We start from the raw sequence: 22,619 nt of genomic DNA, 5'->3' as shown, positions 1-22,619 counted from the left end.
TCAGTACTTGCTTCACCCTTGTCACTCCTTCTTGAACCTTCTCCAGTGCCTCAATGTAATTTTAAGAGGTTGGAATATTTATGAAGTACATAAACCACCCAAAGCAAAACTGTACACAGCATGTGGCATTTCCTGTGACCTGAGCCACAATATCCCACCACCCTTCACAGAATCTTGTCTCACCTTGGCTGCAGCGATAACTGTGGGATGGTCGTTGCGAAGTTCGGGTGTGTGACTGGCAAAAAGCTGGTAAGAGAAGAATTAAACAACACATTACTCATTGGCAGAGAATGCACAGGCGCGAACGCACAGACGCAGCCTGGAAGGTCTAGTGCAGGACTGAATCTGAAAAAGACTCTGTCTCTGCACTTGGTACTATATTGTGATAATCTTTTATGTTCGGAATGGAATCCTGAGGTTGCTTGTTGAAACTACAGCAGAGCAAGTTACAAATCCAAAATCACTCAATCTGGCCTTTTATGGACACAAGAAAAAAGCTGATTGAGAAACTTGACAAGCTCACTCTCAATGCAGTGCTGAGAGCGTGCCGGTCTGCCGGGGTGGAGGATCAGTGCTGAGGGAGTGCTGGACTGCAGGAGGGGAGGGTCAGTGATGAAGAACGCTGGACCGCTGGAGGGGATGGTCAGTACTGGGGGAGCACTGCAGTCTCAGAGGGGAGGGTCAGTGCTGAGGCAGCGCCAGACTGCCGGAGGGGAGGGTCAGTGCTGAGGCAGCGCCAGACTGCCGGAGGGGAGGGTCAGTGCTGAGGCAGCGCCAGACTGCCGGAGGGGAGGGTCAGTGCTGAGGCAGCGCCAGACTGCCGGAGGGGAGGGTCAGTGCTGAGGCAGCGCCAGACTGCCGGAGGGGAGGGTCAGTGCTGAGGCAGCGCCAGACTGCCGGAGGGGAGGGTCAGTGCTGAGGCAGCGCCAGACTGCCGGAGGGGAGGGTCAGTGCTGAGGCAGCGCCAGACTGCCGGAGGGGAGGGTCAGTGCTGAGGCAGCGCCAGACTGCCGGAGGGGAGGGTCAGTGCTGAGGCAGCGCCAGACTGCCGGAGGGGAGGGTCAGTGCTGAGGCAGCGCCAGACTGCCGGAGGGGAGGGTCAGTGCTGAGGCAGCGCCAGACTGCCGGAGGGGAGGGTCAGTGCTGAGGCAGCGCCAGACTGCCGGAGGGGAGGGTCAGTGCTGAGGCAGCGCCAGACTGCCGGAGGGGAGGGTCAGTGCTGAGGCAGCGCCAGACTGCCGGAGGGGAGGGTCAGTGCTGAGGCAGCGCCAGACTGCCGGAGGGGAGGGTCAGTGCTGAGGCAGCGCCAGACTGCCGGAGGGGAGGGTCAGTGCTGAGGCAGCGCCAGACTGCCGGAGGGGAGGGTCAGTGCTGAGGCAGCGCCAGACTGCCGGAGGGGAGGGTCAGTGCTGAGGCAGCGCCAGACTGCCGGAGGGGAGGGTCAGTGCTGAGGCAGCGCCAGACTGCCGGAGGGGAGGGTCAGTGCTGAGGCAGCGCCAGACTGCCGGAGGGGAGGGTCAGTGCTGAGGCAGCGCCAGACTGCCGGAGGGGAGGGTCAGTGCTGAGGCAGCGCCAGACTGCCGGAGGGGAGGGTCAGTGCTGAGGCAGCGCCAGACTGCCGGAGGGGAGGGTCAGTGCTGAGGCAGCGCCAGACTGCCGGAGGGGAGGGTCAGTGCTGAGGCAGCGCCAGACTGCCGGAGGGGAGGGTCAGTGCTGAGGCAGCGCCAGACTGCCGGAGGGGAGGGTCAGTGCTGAGGCAGCGCCAGACTGCCGGAGGGGAGGGTCAGTGCTGAGGCAGCGCCAGACTGCCGGAGGGGAGGGTCAGTGCTGAGGCAGCGCCAGACTGCCGGAGGGGAGGGTCAGTGCTGAGGCAGCGCCAGACTGCCGGAGGGGAGGGTCAGTGCTGAGGCAGCGCCAGACTGCCGGAGGAGAGGGTCAGTGCTGAGGCAGCGCCAGACTGCCGGAGGGGAGGGTCAGTGCTGAGGCAGCGCCAGACTGCCGGAGGGGAGGGTCAGTGCTGAGGCAGCGCCAGACTGCCGGAGGGGAGGGTCAGTGCTGAGGCAGCGCCAGACTGCCGGAGGGGAGGGTCAGTGCTGAGGCAGCGCCAGACTGCCGGAGGGGAGGGTCAGTGCTGAGGCAGCGCCAGACTGCCGGAGGGGAGGGTCAGTGCTGAGGAACGCTGGACCGCTGGAGGGGACAGTCAATGCTGAGAAGGCACCGCTTTGCCGGCAGGGAGGGTCACTGCTGATGGAACACCAGATTGCCCAGAGGGGCAGCAGCTGAAATCCTGCTACCTCCTCAGATGGTTATAAAAGAATCCATGGCAAATGCTTTGAAGATATCAGTGGAGTTAATGTCTGGCCACTTTGACACCTCAAACATCAGGAAAACTATCTGGAGTTTACATTTTTATTTGTTCATAGGGTGAAGCAGTCGTGGCAAGGTCAGTAATTTACTGTGCATCCTGATACAACTGAGAGTCTCGCTCGGCCATTTCAGAGAGCGGCTGACAGTCAGCCACATTGCAGTGGCCCTGGAGTCACAGGTAGGCCAGACCAGGCAAGGACGGCAGATTTCCTTCTCTAAAGGACATTGGTGGACAAAGGAGAGAAACCCGGACAATGAATAAAGATCTGTGGGAGAAAATAGAAGTCTTTGAAATGTGGATGTTAAGATATTGGTAAAAAATTAACATATGGACAATAAGACAAGTGAAGAGGTGTCTGAAATTGCAACAGCAAAAAGAACTCTGAAAATTGACACCCAAAAAATGTGGTTATTTCAGCACTTTGATCAGAGCAGGGAAGCGAGAGATTCCAAAGGGACAGAGTGGAAGGAGCAGAAAGAGGAGTTAACTAAGATGTGGCTGGATGATGGAAATCACAGCGTGATTGCAGACAGGGTTACAGGGGATGTGTGAGGAAGGAGCTAGACAGATGAGTCTAACTATGACAGCAGGTCCCCAGGTGAGTAGCTATAGGCAGAAGGGATAATATCCCTTCATAATCTGTCTTGCCCACGCCATTGCAGGGACCCACTATGCACTGTGTCTTAACGGCACCAGAGAATGAGGCCTGGGTAAGATATGCTGCTTCACCTGTGCACACATTGGAGTTTAAAACCTGAAGGAACAGCTGACCTGTTCTCAAACCGCTGAGGGAGACAGTGAACCTGTCCCAGAACAGCGAGTGCAGATTCTTCAATATGCCACAGGTCTCGCTGCATTCTGATCAAGCCTCAAACGCAGTGCAGCTCACTGTGTGGTAAAGTCAAACCCAGAAACATTCAGATAACCAGCAGAACACTTACATGTGAGTCCCTGCTTTTTTGCCTCCGATGACTTTTGCTCTCACCACATTGCCGATTTTCTGTTTGGATGTTAGGATGATGCCCTTGGGGACCTTGTCCAAGATGTCAGAAACATGAATGTGCCCAGTCACACCACCTTCCAATGCCACCAGCAGGCAGTTTGGCCGCACTGATATGATAGTCCCATTCACCATATCCCCAACACAAAGTGTATGCCGAGTCCCAACAAACTCTTCCTCCTTTTCTTCCGGCAGCTGCCATTGACGCTTTACCCTACGGACTTTCTTGGGACCCCCACTGGCCACTGGGATTCCATGGCTTTCCATTGTAGTGGTCCGCAGATGAACAGAGATGGTCTGTCCGACACACAGCTTCTCAGAGTCAAAGAGGAAGGTGTCATTTAGATGGAAGATGACTGGAATGAGAAGAAGCTGCGAGGAGCCGGCCAGTGAAACCACACAGATATCCGGGTTAACAAACTGCACCACCACAGAACACCAAGAAACTCCTTCCAACTGTAACACAGACAATTATCAATTCAGCTCCATTCACTGACTCAATTATCCCAACTTGTTAGCATTTTGCAACCCCACAGAGTAACATTAAAACACCTCGATTCTGGATTCCCATCAAACACTCCCAGGACAGGTACAGCACAGGGTTAGATACAGAGTAAAGCTCCCTCTACGCTGTCCCCCATCAAACACTCCCAGGGCAGGTACAGTACACTGAGCCCAGCAGGGTGGCTGGGCCAAGTACACTGAGTATTACTTCTTCTGTGCTAGCAACATTGAAGGAGACAAAAATCAACGACTCCCCGATAGAAAAAAAATTTCTCAGAATCTTTGTTTAAAAGGGAGACGTCCATCTGAAGGGCCTGTACTGTGCTGTACTGTTTGATGTTCTACGAATCAGAACTTTAGAAAATGCTACAAATTCATTGTGTCTTATCAAGAGCCAATGTTGCCCATGGTAAATCTTTAGGCAGGTGGGAGTCAGGGGAAATCCACTGTTTCATGCATCTGGAATTCCAGCCCAGATGTGAAAGCTCCCAATGCAGCACCCTGTATTACATGGTGGACAGTGTAAACTCTGCACATTACTCATTATCCAAGTGTTGGTCTCCTATTCTTCCCCCACAACCTGAGCCACTTTCATTTTAAAAGGTGATACTCGCTCAGTTTAATTAAACAAAATGCCCTATGTGCAGCAGACGTATTCCCCTCTGCCTCAGCTCAAGCCCAAAACGGAACACCTCAGAGATCCTGGTAAACCCATACCTGAATTACTTTGCCAGTTAGCAGTTCTTGACGGAGTGAGACATGAACAATGGATAAAAGGAGATCTACAAACAGCACCACTGCTGTACACTGCATTCCTGGATTCAGTGTCTTCTCTACAAGGAAGGAACAAAGGCACAATGAGCAAATCCTGCACCAGAAATTGATGCTACACGTGAGATCCGGAGCCCGGCACTCCACGCAGCAGATCTCAACTGAGGCTACAAAAGCTTCATGTTGAGGTGTTTCTGTGGTAAATTATTGTTGCACTCAGTTATCCGCATTTCTCTCTCTAGCCAGATCCTGCACGATGCTGAACTGTCACAAAACCATAATCTTTGTACTGAATCTCAATACTTTAAAAATCATCTTTCACTGGTTCTCCATATCCACTTGCTGCTGGGTGGTGTGATCAGAATCAGTGATCCAGACACTCTTAGATCCAGTCAGATTATAGTCAATTACTCTGGGGATGGGAGGAGGCTTGTGTGATAGTGTGAAGGAACTGGATTAACATCAGTACAGATACAGTCAGTGACACAGGGTGCTGGGGAAGAGGGGTTACTGAGTGACAGTGTGAGGGAGCTGGATTAACATCAGTACAGATACAGTCAGTAACACAGGGTGCTGGGGAAGAGGGGTTACTGAGTGACAGTGTGAGGGAGCTGGATTAACAGTAAAGAGCCAACACAACAAATTGTATCTACTGGAGTGCCACAACTATCGGAACAGGGACCTCAACTATTTACAATCCATATGAATGATTCGAATATGGGACAGAGTGTATTGTAGTCACATTCACTGATGCTACAAAGATAGGTGGAAAGTAAATTGCGAGGAGGATGCCAAAGATTATAGCAAGACAAAAAGTTAACAGATGTGCAACGATGGGAAAATCTGAGGTTGTCCACTTTGTCAGGAAGAACAGAGAAACTGCAGAATGATGCAGTACACAGGCATCTGGGCATCCTTATCCATGAATCATAAAAACATTAACAGACAGGAACAGCAAGTGATCAGGAAAGCAGATAGAATGTTGGCCTTTATTGCAAGCTGGATAATATAAAAGTAGGCAAGGCTTGCTACAATTGCACAGGGCATTGGCCAGACCATACCCAGAATGCTCTTTAATTTTTTGATAACCTTCATTAAGGAAGGATATATTTGCATGGGAAGTAGTTCAGAAAAGGTTGACTAGGCTGATACCGAGGATGAAGAGTTTAAGATTGAGTAGGCTGGACCTATACTCATTGGAGTTTAGAACAAGACATGATCTTTATTGTACACTGAAAAGGTTGCATGGTTGCTTCAAGATCTGATCACATGATTCGATGGTGATGTCATTAGGGTGTTGCCACAGGCTGCTGTTTTACTTTCAGTCTGCACTCTGTGCAATGCAGGAGAAATCTCTTTCAATATTGTTATTGTTAGTTTGAATCTCCGTGCGCAGACCACATCTTTTCTTCTTTTAAAGCCCAAAGCCCCTAACATAGTTAGAACATTACAATCTTATTGAAACATATACGACGGGGTTTGACAGGATGTTTCCTCCTGTGGGAGAATCGATAACTAGAGGCACAATTTAAAAATAAGGGATTTCCTATTTAAGTTGGAGATGAGGAGGAACTTCTTCTCACAGGCTTGTTGGTGCTGGAATTCTCTACCTCAGATAATAATGGGGCTCAAACAGTGAATACATTTAGACTGAGTTAGACAGATTTCTGATCGACAAGAAACTTTAGGGTTACAGGGGACAAGCAGAAAGTGGAGTTAAGGCTACAATCAGATGAAGCATGATCTTACTGAAAGGTGGAGTAGGCTTGATGGGCCGAATTACCACCTCCTGCTCCTAATTCTTATCATAGAACATTACAGCACAGTACGGGCCCTTCTGCCCTCGATGTTGCGCCGACCAGTGGAACCAATCTAATGACCCTCTAACCTAAACTATTCCAATGTTATCCATATGCCTATCCACTGACCATTTGAATGCCCTTAAAGTTGGCGAGTCCACAACTGCTGCAGGCAGGGCATTCCACGACCTTACTACCCTCTGAGTAAAGAACCTACCTCTGACATCCGTCCTATAATTACCACCTCTTAATTTAAAGCTATGTCATCTTATTCACAATAAGCCACGTTACCTAGAAGCAGTGAGGGATTGGCAGCTAACTAGTTTTGAGGAATTATGACTATGGAAGGGATATCAGTGAGGACACAACTGCAGTTTGCAACACCATAGGATCCATTAACCCAACAGGCACAGTTTAACATCTTATGTGAAATACAGCACAATGACAGTGCAGCAATCCGCTGAAGGGTCACCTTAGACCATGGACTCAAATCTTACAGCCCAGGACTTTGTGTCAGTGAGAGGGGCAGTCCTGATCAGCCACCCACTAAATGCCAACTGCCCAGATAAGCACTTACCACCTTGGTGATAGCGACTGGCTGAAACAGTCAGCCTGGTAAACTGTGCACCAGTGAAGTACATCGTTCCATCATCCTTCACTCGATTCACAACCAGCTGGAGTCTCTGCCCTATGGTTAGCTGGCTCAGACTGACAACCACAGCAGATTCTGAAACAGCAAACGTTAGTCAAGTTGAAGTTTTCACTCTGTTATTCTGTATACATAGAACATAACAGCGCAGAACAGGCCCTTCGGCCCACGATGTTGCGCCGACCAATTAAAAAAGCAATGACCCTCTAACCTAAACCAATCCCTTTCCATCCATAAACCTATCCACGGATCTCTTAAACGCCCCCAAACTAGGCGCATCTACAACTGCAGCAGGCAGGGCATTCCAATCCCTCACCACCCTCTGGGTAAAGAACCTAACTCTGACATCTGTCCTATAACTACCACCCCTTAATTTAAAGCTATGCCCCCTCGTGCTAGCTTTCTCCATCCGAGGAAAAAGGCTATCACTGTCCACCCTATCTAAACCTCTAATCATCTTATATGTTTCAATAAGGTCCCCTCATAGCTGTCTTCTTTCTAACGAAAACAACCTCAAATCCCTCAGTCTCTCCTCATAGGACCTTCTCTCCATACCAGGAAACATCCTGGTAAACCTCCTCTGCACCCTCTCCAATGCCTCCACATCCTTCCTATAATGTGGGGACCAGAACTGCACACAATACTCCAAGTGCGGCCGCACCAGAGTTTTGTACAGTTGCAACATGACGTTGCGGCTCCTAAATTCAATCCCCCTACCAATAAACGCCAAGACACCGTATGCCTTCCTAACTACCTTATCTACTTGATTCCCAACTTTCAGAAATCTATGTACACATACACCTAGATCCCTCTGTTCATCAACACTATTCAGAGTCCTACCGTTAGCCCTATACTCTACACATCTGTTATTCCCGCCAAAGTGAATTACCTCACACTTTTCCGCATTAAACTCCATCCGCCACCTCTTGGCCCAGCTCTGCAACTTGTCCAAGTCAACCCCGAACCCCCTCGATTAGATTCCAGTATGTAACTCACTCCCGGGTATCTGTTATTCTATATATAAATCACTCCGAACCCCTCGATTAGATTCCAGTCTAACTCACTCCCAGGTATCTATTGTTCTGTATATAAACCACCCCGAACCCCTCGATTTGATTCCAGTCTGTAACTCACTCCCGGGTATCTGTTATTCTATATATAAACCACCCTGAACGCCTTGATTACATTCCAGTCTGTAACTCACTTCGGGTATCTGTTATTCTAGGAACATAGAAACTCCATGGTACAGAAAAAGGCCATTCGGCCCATTAAGTCTGCACTGACTACAATCCCACCCAGGCCCTACCCCCGTATCCCCACATATTTACCACAAATCCCTCTAACCTACACATCTCAGGACACAAAGGGCAATTTTTAGCATGGCTAATCAACCGATCCCACACATCTTTGGACTGCAGGAAGAAACCGGAGCACCCGGAAGAAATCCATGCAGATATGAGGAGAATGTGCGAACTCCACACAGACAGTGACCCAAGCCGGGAATCGAACCCAGGTCCCTGGAGCTGTGAAGCAGCAGCGCTAACTACTGTGCTACCCTGCCACCCAGCATTCTTTATTTGAACCACCCCAAACCCCTCGATTAGATTCCAGTCTGGAACTTACTTCTGGGTATCTGTTATTCTATAGATAAACCAACCCGAACGCCACGATTAGATTCCTGTCTGTAACTCACTCCTGGGTACCTGTTATTCTATATATAAACCACTCCAAGCCCTTCCATAACAGAAGTTTAAAAAGGCAGTTGTCCAATTCTCATGTTGCTGGACTCCCAACATCAGACCACATCTGAAGCCTGGAGGTTTCTGAAATTCCACACATTACCAATTGAGAGGAAGAAAGGGGTGGACTCGGAGCTGGCAGCTCGAGTGTGGGAGGGTGTGATGAGGAGAGGAGAAATCTGTAACTGTGATTTGAGTTGGGTTCGGCTGCGAAAAGTTACAGAATGGAGGCTGGGCACTGGAATTAAGAGACAGATCTTCAAAGATCGAAATGAACCAGGGGACACTGTATCCAGGAGCTTAATGTCCTCCTCCTCCTGTCCCTAAAATCATGATGAAATCTCAACTACGTCTCCTATTGGAAGGCCCGCTCTGTGCGCTAGAGAGTGTAGTAAAGATTCACGAGAATGGATCCAGGGATGAGGAACTTCAGTTATGGAGGCAGATTGGAGAATTTGGGATTGTTTCATTGGAGATGGCAGAAAGGAGATTAGATAGAGGAATTCAAAATCATCAGGGGATTGGACGGAGTAGATAGGGAGAAACCACTCCCTCTCGTTAAAGGATTGAGTACGCAGACAGTTTCAGACATTACCTCTGCTGCTCATTAAGCTCCTGACAAAGTCCAGCTCCCTCAGGTACTGGCTCAGCAGACTGAAGCCTTCAGAATCAGACTCTGCAAATCCACATTCAGACACTTTCAGAGTCAGCAGCATCCGCTTCTTCTCCTCATCCAGGCTGGTAACCTTGGCAATCACCGTCTGGCCCACCACAAAATGATCCTCAGTGTTTGTGACAAACTTATCGGACATAGCCTGGGGAGGAGTAAACATTAACCAGAAGAGTTAGTATAGCGTTTTCCTTTTGCTCTGTTCATGTGGGCGTTACTGGCTAGATCAGCATTTATTTCCCATCCCTAACTGCCGATTGGGTCATCACCACGTTCTCATCGCCCTAAATCGCTGCAGTCCACATGGTGTAGGTACACCCACAGTGCTGTTAGGGAGGGAGTTCCAGGACTTTGACCCAGTGACAATAAAGGAATGGCCAGTACATTTCCAAGTCAGGATGATGAGTGAGTTGGAAGGGAACCAGATGATGGGGTCCCCAAGCATTGACAGCTCTTATCCTTCTCGATGGAAGTGGTCATGGGTTTGGAAGATGATGTCTAAGGAACCTTGGTGAGTTCCTACAGTGATTTTGTAGATAGTACACAGGGCTGCCACTGTGTCAGTCTGCGGCGGAGGGAGTGGATGTTTGTGAATGGGACAGCAATTAAGAGAGCTGCTTTGTCCTCGAGTGTTGCTGGAGCTGTAAATATGAGGTTATCCACTTTGGTAGAAATAATAGTAAGAGGGGTTATTATTTAAAAGGGGAAAGCTGCAGCATGCTACTGTGCAAAGGAACCTGGGTGTCCTTGTGCACAAATCGCAAAAACCCAGTCTGCAGGTGCAGCAGGTGATCAAGAAGGCGAATGGAATGCTGGCCTTTATAGCGAGGGGGATAGAATATAAACACAGTAAAAAGTCTGACAACACCAGGTTTTAGTCCAACCTATTTATTTGATAATATACTCACAAGCTTTCGGGGTTAGCCCCTTCATCAGGTGAATGGAGAGTTCTGGCCTCAGACAGAGCATATAAAGCACAGACAGTTTAGAGATTACTGATTAGAATGCGAATCCTTACACCTAACCTGCTGTTCAAGACCTGAAGTGGCTGATAATGCGAGTGGAAGGAGCACTGATCACAGGTTAAAGAGATGTGTATTGTCTCCAGACAGTACAGTAAGTGAGGTTTTGCAAACCCAGGCAAGTCACGGGGGTTACAGATAGTGCGACATGAACCCAAGATCCCTGTTGAGACCGTCCTCATGTGTGTGGAACTTGGCTATCAGTCTCTGTTCAGCGACTCTGCGCTGTCGTGTGTCATGAAGGCCGCCTTGGAGAATGCTTACCCGAAGGTCAGAGGCTGAATGCCCGTGACCACTGAAGTGTTCGCCAACAGGAAGGGAACAGTCTTGCCTGGTGACTGTCGAGCGATGTTCATTCATCCGTTGTCGTAGCGTCTGCATGGTCTATCCCCACACCCCCACTTCTTGCTTTCAGACAACCACACAACCTCAAACAGACCATTGTTCGCAGTAAACTACCCAGCCTTCAGGAGAACAGTGACCACAATACCACACAACCCTGCCACAGCAACCTCTGCAAGACATGCCGGATCATCGACATGGATACCATCATCACACGTGAGAATACCGTCCACCAGGTACATGGTAAATACTCTTGCAACTCAGCCAACATTGTCTACCTGATACGTTGCAAGAAAGGATGTCCCGAAGCATGGTACACTGGGGAGACCATGCAGACGCTACGACAACGGATGAATGAACATCACTCGACAGTCACCAGGCAAGACTGTTCCCTTCCTGTTGGCGAACACTTCAGTGGTCACGGGCATTCAGCCTCTGACCTTCGGGTAAGCATTCTCCAAGGCGGCCTTCACGACACACGACAGAGACTGATAGCCAAGTTCCGCACACGAGGACAGTCTCAACAGGGATCTTGGGTTCATGTCGCACTATCTGTAACCCCCGTGACTTGCCTGGGTTTGCAAAACCTCACTTACTGTACTGTCTGGAGACAATACACACCTCTTTAACTTGTGATCAGTGCTCCTTCCACTCACATTGTCAGCCACTTCGGGTCTTGAACAGCAGGTTAGGTGTAAGGATTCGCATTCTAATCAGTAATCTCTAAACTGTCTGTGCTTTATATGCTCTGTCTGAGGCCAGAACTCTCCATTCACCTGACGAAGGGGCTAACCCCGAAAGCTTGTGAGTATATTATCAAATAAATGGGTTGGACTAAAACCTGGTGTTGTCAGACTTTTTACTGTGTTTACGCCAGTCCAACGCGAGCGTACCCACATCATGCTAGAATATAAAAGCAGGGAGGTCTTGCTGCAACTGTACAGGGCACTGGTGAGGCTGCAGCTGGAGTACTGAGTGCAGTTTTGGTCCCTGCATTTGAGAAAGGATATATTGCCCTAGAGGGAGTACAGAGAAGGTTCACCAGGCTGATACCAGAGATGAGGGGGTTAGCTTATGAAGAGAGATTGAATAGGCTGGGTCTGTACTCGTTGGAGTTTAGAAGGCTGAGGGGGGGATCTTATAGAAACTTACAAGATAATGAAGGGGCTAGATAGGGTGGAGGTAGAGAGATTCTTCCCGCTTAGAAAGGATAGCAGAACTAGAGGACACAGCCTCAAAATAAGGTGGGGGGGGGGGGGGGGGGGGGGGGGAGGAGTTCAGAACTTCTTCACTCAAAGGCCGGTGAATCTCTGGAATTCTCTGCCCATTGAAGTGGTGGAGGCTACCTTGCTGAATATACTTAAGTCACGGGTAGATAGATTTCTGATAGACAAGGGAATTAAGGGTTATGGGGAGAAAGCGGGAAAGTGGAACTGATCCATTTCAGATCAGCCATGATCTTATTGAATGGTGGGGCAGTCTCAAAGGGCTAGTTGGCCTACTCCTGCTCCTATTTCACATGTTCTTATCCAGGCAAGTATTCCATCATACTCCTGACTTGTGCCTTGTAGATGGTGGACAGGCTTTGGGGAGTTAGGAGGTGAGTTACTCACCGCAGGATTCCTTGCTTCTGACCTGCTCTAGTAGCAATGGGGAATTCAGCAATGGTAATGTCATTCGAAAGTCAAGGGATGGTTAATTTTCTCTTATCTTCATGGGTCTTTGTCTGATTGGTAGGTTGTGATGATTGGAGTCCCGCAGGAGTCTGTGTTGGGACCTCAATCTTTTACAATTTACAACAATGATTTTGATGAGAGGAGTGAAGGCTTGGTTGCTAAATTTGCAGACAAAACAAACAAAGGTAGAAAAGTACATTTTGAAGAGGACATTTAGAGTTTGGTGATGGATATGGAGAGGTTGACTGAGAGGGCTAAAACTTGGCAGATGGAATACGATGTGGGAAAATGTGAAGGACGACAGCAGAATGCTGATATGCAGAGGGATCTGGGTATCCTAGTGCATGACTCACAAAACATTGACATACAGATGTAGTAGGTAATTAAGAAGGCGAAAAGAAAATCATCCTTTATCATGAGAGAAATTGAAAACAAAAATTATGATATGCTTCAGTTATACAGGGCATTGGCGAGGCCACATCTCAAATAGTGTGTGCAGTTTTGTCTCCTTATTGAAGGAAAGATGTAAATACTCTAGAAGCAGTTCAGAGGATGTTTACTAGATTGACATCTGGAAAGTGGACTGTGTTACGAGGACAGATTGAGCTCGTTTCCACTACAACTTAGAAAACACAGGGGTGACTTATTGAGTTATTGGGGGGTAGATGGGAATGTAGAACTCTGCATAAACAGATCAGCCATGATCTTATTGAATGGTGGAGCAGGCTCGAGGGCCAGATGGCCTATTTCTGCTCCTAATTTGTATGTTCTGTTAGAGATAGTCATTACCTGGAACTTGTTTGGTAAGATTGTTATTTGTTAGTTGACAGCCCAAGCCTGGATATTGTTCAGGTCTTGCTGCATTTCGACACTGACTGTATCCATCATTCTACATAGAAATATCCCACCACTCAACCCCTTAATGGGATCCCAGTCTTTAACTCCACTTGATTCCAAGGAGCGAGTTTTTTAAAAAGTCGTTGTTTAGACGTGGGCATCACTGACAAGACTGGAATTTATCGCCTATCCCTAGCTGCCCTGAGTTTGATACAACAGATTGGCTTGCTAGGTCAGTTCAGGGTCAACAGCCACGTGGTAGACGTAGGGTCACAGATAGGGCCAGATGGCACAGCAGCATTCCTTCATTAAAGGACATTAATGAAACAGTTGGGTTTGATGACAACCTGACAGTTCCATGGCAACTTTTACTGAGATTAATATTTAGAATTCAGACACTCAATCTCCCATTCACTGAACTGAGTCCAGGAATCCAAGGACTGCTCCACCATACTGAGCTACAGGATTATGTGAGCAGGGGCTGTGCAAGCGACTGTTATGCTCATTAAAATGAACCTCAAAGCGTAACCAGGTATTGAACTTACAGCTTTGGGAGCCAGGCCAACCAGCCCATGTGGAAATTCGACAAACACTCCGAAATTCACCACACTCTTTACCAATCCTGGCATTTGCATGCCCACCTAGGGAAAGCAGAAACACACAGTGAAGGCACAGCAAGGTGTCCAGAAGCCAAGTCAACAAAGATTCACCAGATTGATTGCTGGGGTGAGAGGACTGTCCTAAAAGAAGACATCAAGTAGAATGAGCCTATATTCTTTCACTTTAAGAAGATTGAGGTGATCTCACAATTCTTCTCTCTTCCAACCTTCCAGCTTCTTTGTCTCAATCACATTGGGTTAGATGATTGGTCCATACTAGCTTCTGATGTGTCTATTTTTCTCATCAGGCGAGTCCGCCCTCACATGGGTGAGGAGGACCTTTCCCGTATCCTTTCCATTTCCAGCAGTTTTGTTGGTCACCTTGCTCACCTCCCTCCCAGAATCACAATCGGGTTTCCCTTGGCCCTCGCCTTGTATCCTATCAGTCCTCCTACTGAATGGATCATCCTCCGATGTCCCTCAGGGTGGCACCACCACCAGTCGCATCATCTCCTGCTCCCCCATTCAGCATTCTGAAAGGACCGTTCCTTCATGACATTCTGGTCCACTCTGTGCTCTCTCTCAACATCCCCTGCCTTTCCAACCGTATCTTTCCACGCAAGGATGTCCCAACGATAAATGGAATAGGGGACACGGGAGAGGTGAGTAGCGTTCCTTCAAATAAGGTCCAGATAAAGGCTGGTATAAAGACACTTTACCTGAATGCACGAAGCATTCGGAACAAAGTGAATGAGCTGATGGCACAAATCAGTACAAATGGATATGATCTAGTGGCCATTACGGAAACGTGGTTGCAGGGTGACAGGGACTGGGAGCTGAATGTCCAGGGGTATCAAGTCTTTAGGAAGGATAGGCGGGAGGGAAAAGAGGGTGGGGTAGCTCTGTTAATTAAGGATAATATCAGGGCGGTAGTAAGGGAAGATATAGGCGAGGAAGACGCTGGTGGGTGTGGTCTATAGGCCCCCAAGTAATAACTTAGAAGTGGAGCAGGCTATAAACAAGCAAATAAATGAAGTGTGCAGAAACGGAACGGCAATAATTATGGGGGATTTCAATCTGCATATTGATTGGATGACCCAAATCGGACGCGGTGGGCTTGAGGAAGAGTTCTTGGAATGCTGTTGGGATAGTTTCCTTGAACAGTAAGTGACAGAACCTACAAGGGAGCGAGCTTAGATCTGGTGTTGCGTAACAAGGCAGGGATGAGTGATCATAGTATGGTTGAATTTTTGATGCAGATGGAGGACGAGAAAGTAGGGTCCCGAACCTGTGTCCTCTGTTTGAACAGAAGGGAGTACGATAGGATGACAGCTGGAATTGGCACATGTAGATTGGGGGCGCAGATTCGTTGGTAGGATGGCTGAGGAACAGTGGAGGATTTTTGAGATCTTTTTCGGTACTCAGCAGAAATATATTCCGATGGTAAAGAAGGAATGAAGGAGAAGGGATAACCAGCCGTGGTTATCAAAGAAAATAAAGGAGAGTATTAAATTAAAAGGTGATGCGTTCAGAGTGGCTGAAAATGGTGGGCGATTAGAAGATTGGGAAAAATTTAAGAATCAACAAAGAATGACTAAGGTGATAAAGGAAGGAAAGATAGACTATGAAGCTAAACTAGCACTAAATATAAAAAAGGACAGTAAAAGTTTTTACAACTATATAAAGAGGAGTTTGGCTAGAGTGAATGTTGGACCCTTAGAGGACGAGAGGGGGGATTTAGCGGTGGGAGATGAGGAAATGGCTGAGGCTTTAAATAAGTTTTTTGCCTTGGTCTTCATGGAGGACACAAATAGCTTGCCGGATATTAAAGATAGAAGGATGGTAGGAGTTGAGGGCCTGAATGCGATTACTGTCACTAGAGGTAGTGCTTGATAGACTAATGGGACTGAAGGTGGACAAGTCCCCTGGACCAGATGGAATGCAGCCCAGGGTTCTGAAAGAAATGGCAGAGGTGATAGTGGGTGCCTTAGTAATTATTTACCAAAATTTGCTGGATTCTGGGGAAGTGCCGGAAGATTGGAAAACGGCTAATGTTACGCCGCTGTTTAAAAAAGATAGCGCACAAAAAGCAGGGAATTATAGACCGGTTAGTTTAACATCTTTAGTTGGAAAAATGTTAGAATCCGTCATCAAAGAAGAAATAGCGAGGCACCTAGAAAAGAATGGTTTGATAGAGCAGACGCAGCACGGATTCATTAAGGGGAAGTCATGCTTGACGAATTTATTGGATTTCTATGAGGATGTGACTAGTGCGGTAGACAGAGGGGAACCGGTGGATGTGGTGTTTTTAGATTTCCAAAAGGCGTTTGATAAGGTGCCTCATACAAGGTTGCTGCAGAAGGTTAGGGTGCATGGAGTTGGGGGTAAAGTGTTAACATGGATAGAGAATTGGCTGTCTAATAGAAAGCAGAGAGTTGGTATCAATGGGTGCTATTCTGATTGGCGGTTGGTGACTAGTGGAGTGCCCCAGGGATCGGTGCTGGGGCCTCAGCTATCTACCATTTATATAGATGATCTGGAGGAGAGGGTGACGAAATTTGCAGATGACATGAAGATGATTGGAAAAGCAAATTGCGTGGAGGGTGTGGAAAGTCTGCAGAGGGATCTGGATAGGCTAAGTGAGTGGGCAAGGACCTGGCAGATAGAGTACAATGTTAGCAAGTGTGAGGTTATCCACTTTGGCAGAAATAACAGTAAGAGCGATTATTATTTAAAAGGTGAAAAGTTGCAGCATGCTACAGTGCAGAGGGACCTGGGGGTCCTTGTGCACGAGTTGCAAAAACCCAGTCTGCAGGTGCAGCAGGTGATCAAGAAGGCAAATGGAATGTTAGCCTTTATAGCGAGGGGGATAGAATACAGAAGTAGGGAGGCGCTGCTGCAACTGTACAGGGTACTGGTGAGGCCGCAGCTGGAGTACTGTGCGCAGTTTTGGTCGCCGCACTTGCGGAAGGATATACTGGCCTTGGAGGGAGTGCAGAGAAGGTTCACTAGGCTGATACCAGAGATGAAGGGGTGGACTATGAAGAGAGACTAAATAGACTGGGTCTGTACTCATTGGAATTTAGAGGGATGAGGGGAGATCTTATAGAGACGTATAAGATAATGAAAGGGATGGATAGGGTAGAGGTAGAGAGATTCTTCCTGCTCAGAAAGGGCAGCAGGACTTGAGGGCACAGCCTCAAGATTGGGGGGGGGGGGGGGGGGGGGGGAAGAGGAGGCTGCAGTTTAGATTGGAGTTGAGGAGGAACTTCTTCACTCAAAGGGTGGTGAATCTCTGGAATTCTCTGCCCGTTGAAGTGGTGGAGGCTACCTCGCTAAATATATTTAAGACACGGGTAGATAGATTTTTGACAGACAAGGGAATTAAGGGTTATGGGGAGAGGGTGGGAAAGTGGAACTGATCCACTTCAGATCAGCCATGATCTTATTGAATGGCGGGGCAGCCTTGAAGGGCTAGATGGCCTACTCCTGCTCCTATTTCTTAATTTCTTATGTTCATGCAACGCCTGTGGGATTGCTCTTTCAGAGAGTTGGTGCAGACTCGATGGGCTGAATGGCCCTCCTTCTGCACTGCAGGCACTCTATTTCAACTCTGCCTCCATTTTGTTTCTCTTTGCTAGTTTTGTTTCTTTGTTAGTACGTGTTCCATTACCATTCTCTCCCGTCATTTAACCTTTTGTCATTTCACCTCCTCTTATCTCCAACTCATCACAAACCAGCCCTTTCATTCTTCTTCCCATCCTCCCCTCTCTCACTTACTCAATACCCACTAATTTTTAAAAATTCATTTATGGGACATGTGCGTCGCTGGCCATTGTTCAGAGGGCAGTTGAAAGCCAGCCACATTGCTGTGGATCTGGGGTCACATGTAGGCCAGGCCAGGTAAGGACTGCAGATTTCCTTCCCTAAAAGGACATTAGTGAACCAGATGGGTTTTTCTGACAATCGACAATGGTTTCATGGTCATCAGTAAATTCTTAATTCCAGATATTTTTTACTGATTTAAATTGCACCAGCTGTCGTGGCAGGATTCGAACCCGGGTCCCCAGAACATTGCTGAGTATCTGAACTTTTCTCAATTGGGTGAAAGGTCACAGACTTGAAATACAACTCCATTTCTCTCTACAGATGTTGCCTGACTTGTCTTTTTCTAGCATTCACAGCGTTGCAATTTTACTTTAAAACCGGATAGGATCGATGCTAAGATGTTTCCCCTAAAAGAAGAACCCAGAACTGGACATCTATCTCAGGGATGGGGAGAAATTCCCCAATTCAGGACGGAGTGAATCTTTGCATTTTGCTGCCAGAGGGTTGTGTTGTCGAAACCACTCGAAATAGACCAATGATTGGACGCAGAGAATCAGGGGATGAGGATTGGGCAGAAAAGTGTGGATGAGCTCAAAGACTGGCCATGAATTTGGCAAACGGCAGAGCAGGTGAAGGGGCCGGATGGCCTTCTCCTGCTCCTATTTCTTACATTGCTCAATTGAATTTTGTCAGGGAGAGAAATCAGTCTGGAACCCAGAAGACTTGAACTCTGCTGCTTGTCTTTGTAGATGTGTCACTTTAAACTCAGCAAACTCTTTAGAATATGACAAAGGGAGTTAAAGAAGCAAATGAAGGCTCACCTGAAGATCCAAAATGTCCTTTGGCAATGGTCCTTGTTCAGCAAAAGCTACCATTGTAGCTTTCCTACAAAGAATCTGAGCAGGGCGGTGTTAAGGACAGGAACAATCTGAGCAAACTGGCAAAGCCACCTGGGTTACGCGGCTTGGGGGGTGGCACAGCACACTCGATATTGCCTCGGACACCATCAGTGTAATAACGTTACAATTCCTCCCAAAACTGCCTGAGCATTCATAGAATTAAAGAATGGTTACAGCACAGGAGGCCATTTAGCCCATTTTGTCAATGCTATCACTCTGCAAGACAGACTCACCTCAGCGCAATCCCCAGCCTTTCCCCATTGTCCTGCTTCATCAGAACCATGTATTCACTGAGCGTGATAACTCGATTCATTGAATAATCCCAAAGCACCGATGGGAAGGTTAAAAGTAAAGGCATTGAAAACGAACTTGTTTCAGTTGAAGAATCTGGGAGCTGGACGCCAGCACGCTGCTGCCACGGGAAGCGTGGGTGTTACAACCCTCCCAAAAAGATCTTTCAATATTAATATAAATAACCCACAAATCCCAGCATTTTATATCACTCTGGAGATGATGGGCCAGTCTCTCCATCTCCGTGACACATTGTGAAATCCTTTCCGTTTTGAACATACTGGAAAAACAAACCCTGGTTTCGGTGAAGGTTTCAATGAGTAAAGGATACGATCTGGCCCTGGGTTTGGCTCAAGCACATGACCTTGGAGAGGATATCGCCTTTCATCAGCCTCTCAGCAAGAAGCTGGCAAATCGACAGGTGGTCCGAAAGATGGGTTTCTGGGAGAAATGCAGGTACATATTTCGGGAGGATGGAGACCTCCAACCCATTGGGCACCTTTGCCAACACTTCCACATCCACTATCTGAAACACAAAGAGAAAACACATCAGCAGCAAGCAGGAGGAGTGAGGAGATGCATTCAAATGGAGGACAATCATTCCACTCCCCCACTGTTCAACTGGATTGTGGATGATCCATACGTATCTCAACTCAACTTTCAACTTTTAACCCCTTTATCCAGCAACATCTATCAGTCTCAGCTCTGAAACTTTCAGTTGGGCTCCAGGCTTTTTTGGGAGGCTGTTCCCCATTCCCACTGGCCTTTGTGTGTGGAAGTGCTTCCTGGCATTGCCTCTGAATGGTCTGGCTCCAAATTTAATGTTCTCTACTCTCCCTCCCCCCTTCCCCTCTCTCCACTCTGGATTGACACTATCAACTTCTTTAATCATAAACACTTTAATTTGATCATCCCTCAACGTGCTCAATACACAGAAATGTGAGCCGTCCTCACATGAACCCTGTTAGCCCTGGTACCATCTGGTGAATCAGTGTCCTGTATCTTCACAAAGCTGTTATATCCTGAAGGCTAATGCCTGAACCTGTGTGTAGTTATTCAGGCTATAGTACAGCTTTATCCAACTGAATCAGCACTTTCTTCCCTCTGTATCACAGTCTCCACCTTGAACATTGCATTAGTCTCTTTGTACTGTGTGCGTCCAGCTCAAGTTCAAGGTCAAGACAGCGCTTTCAAAATCAAACCATTGGTGAACAGCATAACCACTTTTACCCACCTGACCTACACACTGATATTTTCCTCTGGCTTTCTTCCTCAATATTAACCATGTGAAACTTGTTACAGGATAACTACCAATACCTTTCCAGTTGAATACATTGAAGACTCTTTATTTATCTTGATGGCGCCGTCAGCCCTAGTTCCCGCTTCCTCCGTGGCTCTCAGAGACAAGAGCAGCTTCTCCTGGGCTGGGTCACACTTTATCACAGTGGCCTTGACAACCTGGCAAGGGAAGAGGTCTAATGGTGAGCAGAGCAGCACCAGGCAAACTAAAACAGCGCAATACAACACGTCAGGGTGAAGAAGCACTCCTGTTCCACTCTGAACCCAGCCTTTCTTCACCAAGAACCCCCCCCTCTCCCGCGTTGCCACTGAGGGGCCCCAGCTCCCCATCCCACTGAGGGGCCCTGGCTCCCGCCTTTGATGTTGTCTACATGGACTTTAGCAAGGCCTTTGACAAGGTACCGCATGGTAGGTTGTTGCATAAGGTTAAATCTCACCAGATCCAGGGTGAGGTAGCGAAATGGATACAAAATTGGCTGGATGACAGAAGACAGAGGGCGGTTGTAGAAGGTTGTTTTTCAAACTGGAGGCTTGTGACCAGTGACATGCCTCAGGGATTGGTGCTGGGTCCACTGTTATTTGTCATTTATACTAATGATTTGGATGAGAATATAGGAGGCATGCAGACGACACCAAGATTGATGGCATAGGGGTTAGTGAAGAAAATTATCTAGGATTGCAGCAAGGTCTTGATCAATTGGGCCAGTGGGCTGACGAATGGCAGATGGAATCTAATTTAGATAAATGTGAAGTGAGGCATTTTGATAAATTGAACCAGTGCAGGACTTACTCAGTTAATGGTAGGGTGTTGGGCTGAGTTACAGAACAAAGAAATCTGAGGGTACACGTTCATAGCTCCTTGAAAGTGGAGTCACAGGTGGACAGAGTGGTGAAGAAGGTATTCGGCATGCTTGGTTTCATCGGTCAGGACACTGAATACAGGAGTTGGGACATCTTGTTGAAGTTGTACAAGACATTGGTAAGGCCACAATTGGAATCCTGTGTACAGTTCTGGTCACCCTATTATAGAAAGGATATTATTAAACTAGAAAGAGTGCAGAAAAGATTTACTAGGATGCTACCAGGACTTGATGGTTCGAGTTCTAAGGAGGGGCTGGATAGACAGGGATTTTTTTCTCTGGAGCGTAGAAGGCTGAAGGGTGATCTTATAGAGGTCTATAAAATAATGAGGGGTACAGATCAGCTAGATAGTCAACATTTTTTCCCAAAGATAGGGAAGAATAAAACTAGAGGGCATAGGTTTAAGGTGAGAGGGGAGAAATACAAAAATGTCCACAGGAGCAATTTTTTCAGAGGGTGATGAGTGTCTGGAACAAGCTGCCGGAGGTGGGTACAATTTTGTCTTTTAAAAAGCATTTAGACAGTTACATGGGTCAGATGGGTATAGAAGGATATGGACCAAATGCGGGCAACTGGGACTAGCTTAGGGGTTTAAAAAAAAAAAGACGGCATGGACAGGTTGGGCCTTCATAACACTCCACCAAGGCTCCCCCACTCCCGCCTCCCCAGCAAAGGGGTCCCCCACTCCTGCCTCCCCAGCCAGGGGGGTCCCCCGCTCCCAGCCTAGCCTGTCTCCCCACATGCTGATTCCTTACCTGCCCAATGTAGAAGACCTTCTCGGGAAAATGAATTGGCTGGGTGCTCAGCTCCTGAAGTGGGACCAGGCCTCGTACTTCATTGTAGAAGCGAACAATGCAGCCAAAGGGCTTCACACTGACAATGTAACCATGAGCCGAACGCCCGGGCTCAGCATCCTTGTACTGGGTAATAAGTGGAAGCTTTGAAGCAACCAGTGTCTTCTTCCGAGTTAAGAGAAGCTTCTTGCCTTCACTGTTTACTGTCAACACCTGAGAAAGGAGCAAAGTTTAATCCGCGAAGCAACGATACAGCTCAGATATTTAAATTAAAGATAATATTTACTGCTGATTATGAGGACGTTACGAGGCAACCTCAGTGTGGGACTGGAGTCACGTCGAGGCCGGACTGTGGCAGGGAGCAGTCTCTCCAAGATGAACAAGCTGGGCTTTATAACAATCCAACAATTTTTACCAAACTTTCCAATCTCAATTCCATTGAAAGCACTGGATTTTCCAAATCCATTCCTCGATCAGGCATGATGGGATTTGAGCTCTCAATCTCTGAGCCAGTCACAGAAGCAACAAGCTACTGTAACCAGCAACACCTAATCGTAAAATCGCCACAGTGTAGAAGGAGGCTAGCCACCCATCAAGTCTGCACCCACTCTCCAAGGGCATCTTACCCAGGTCATATCCTGTAACATGTGTATTTACCCGGTTAATCCCCC

General features: G+C 47.7%; 1 protein-coding gene across 3 annotated transcripts in view; it reads right to left on the bottom strand.

Annotated features, from left to right (window-relative positions):
- The window catches only part of pdcd11 (programmed cell death 11), an 82,562-nt gene that overhangs the window by 33,890 nt on the left and 26,053 nt on the right, over positions 1-22,619 (bottom strand). For all 3 annotated transcript variants that reach the window (XM_080205994.1, XM_080205995.1, XM_080205993.1), the window contains exons 12-21: positions 21,910-22,161; positions 20,312-20,452; positions 19,326-19,520; positions 18,626-18,700; positions 13,923-14,018; positions 9,426-9,645; positions 7,020-7,169; positions 4,590-4,705; positions 3,310-3,824; positions 184-246 (exon numbers count right to left, since the gene is read on the bottom strand). In XM_080205994.1, the coding sequence (XP_080062120.1) occupies positions 184-246; positions 3,310-3,824; positions 4,590-4,705; positions 7,020-7,169; positions 9,426-9,645; positions 13,923-14,018; positions 18,626-18,700; positions 19,326-19,520; positions 20,312-20,452; positions 21,910-22,161 (1,823 nt within the window). The remainder of the gene's footprint in view (positions 1-183; positions 247-3,309; positions 3,825-4,589; positions 4,706-7,019; positions 7,170-9,425; positions 9,646-13,922; positions 14,019-18,625; positions 18,701-19,325; positions 19,521-20,311; positions 20,453-21,909; positions 22,162-22,619) is intronic.

The sequence above is a fragment of the Carcharhinus amblyrhynchos genome, chromosome 17 (assembly GCF_965287045.1).
Source record: "Carcharhinus amblyrhynchos chromosome 17, sCarAmb.v2.hapA, whole genome shotgun sequence".
Taxonomy (NCBI): Eukaryota; Metazoa; Chordata; class Chondrichthyes; order Carcharhiniformes; family Carcharhinidae; genus Carcharhinus; species Carcharhinus amblyrhynchos.
The sequence above is the reverse complement of the archived record's forward strand: the minus strand, read 5'-3'. Positions and strand labels throughout refer to the sequence as shown.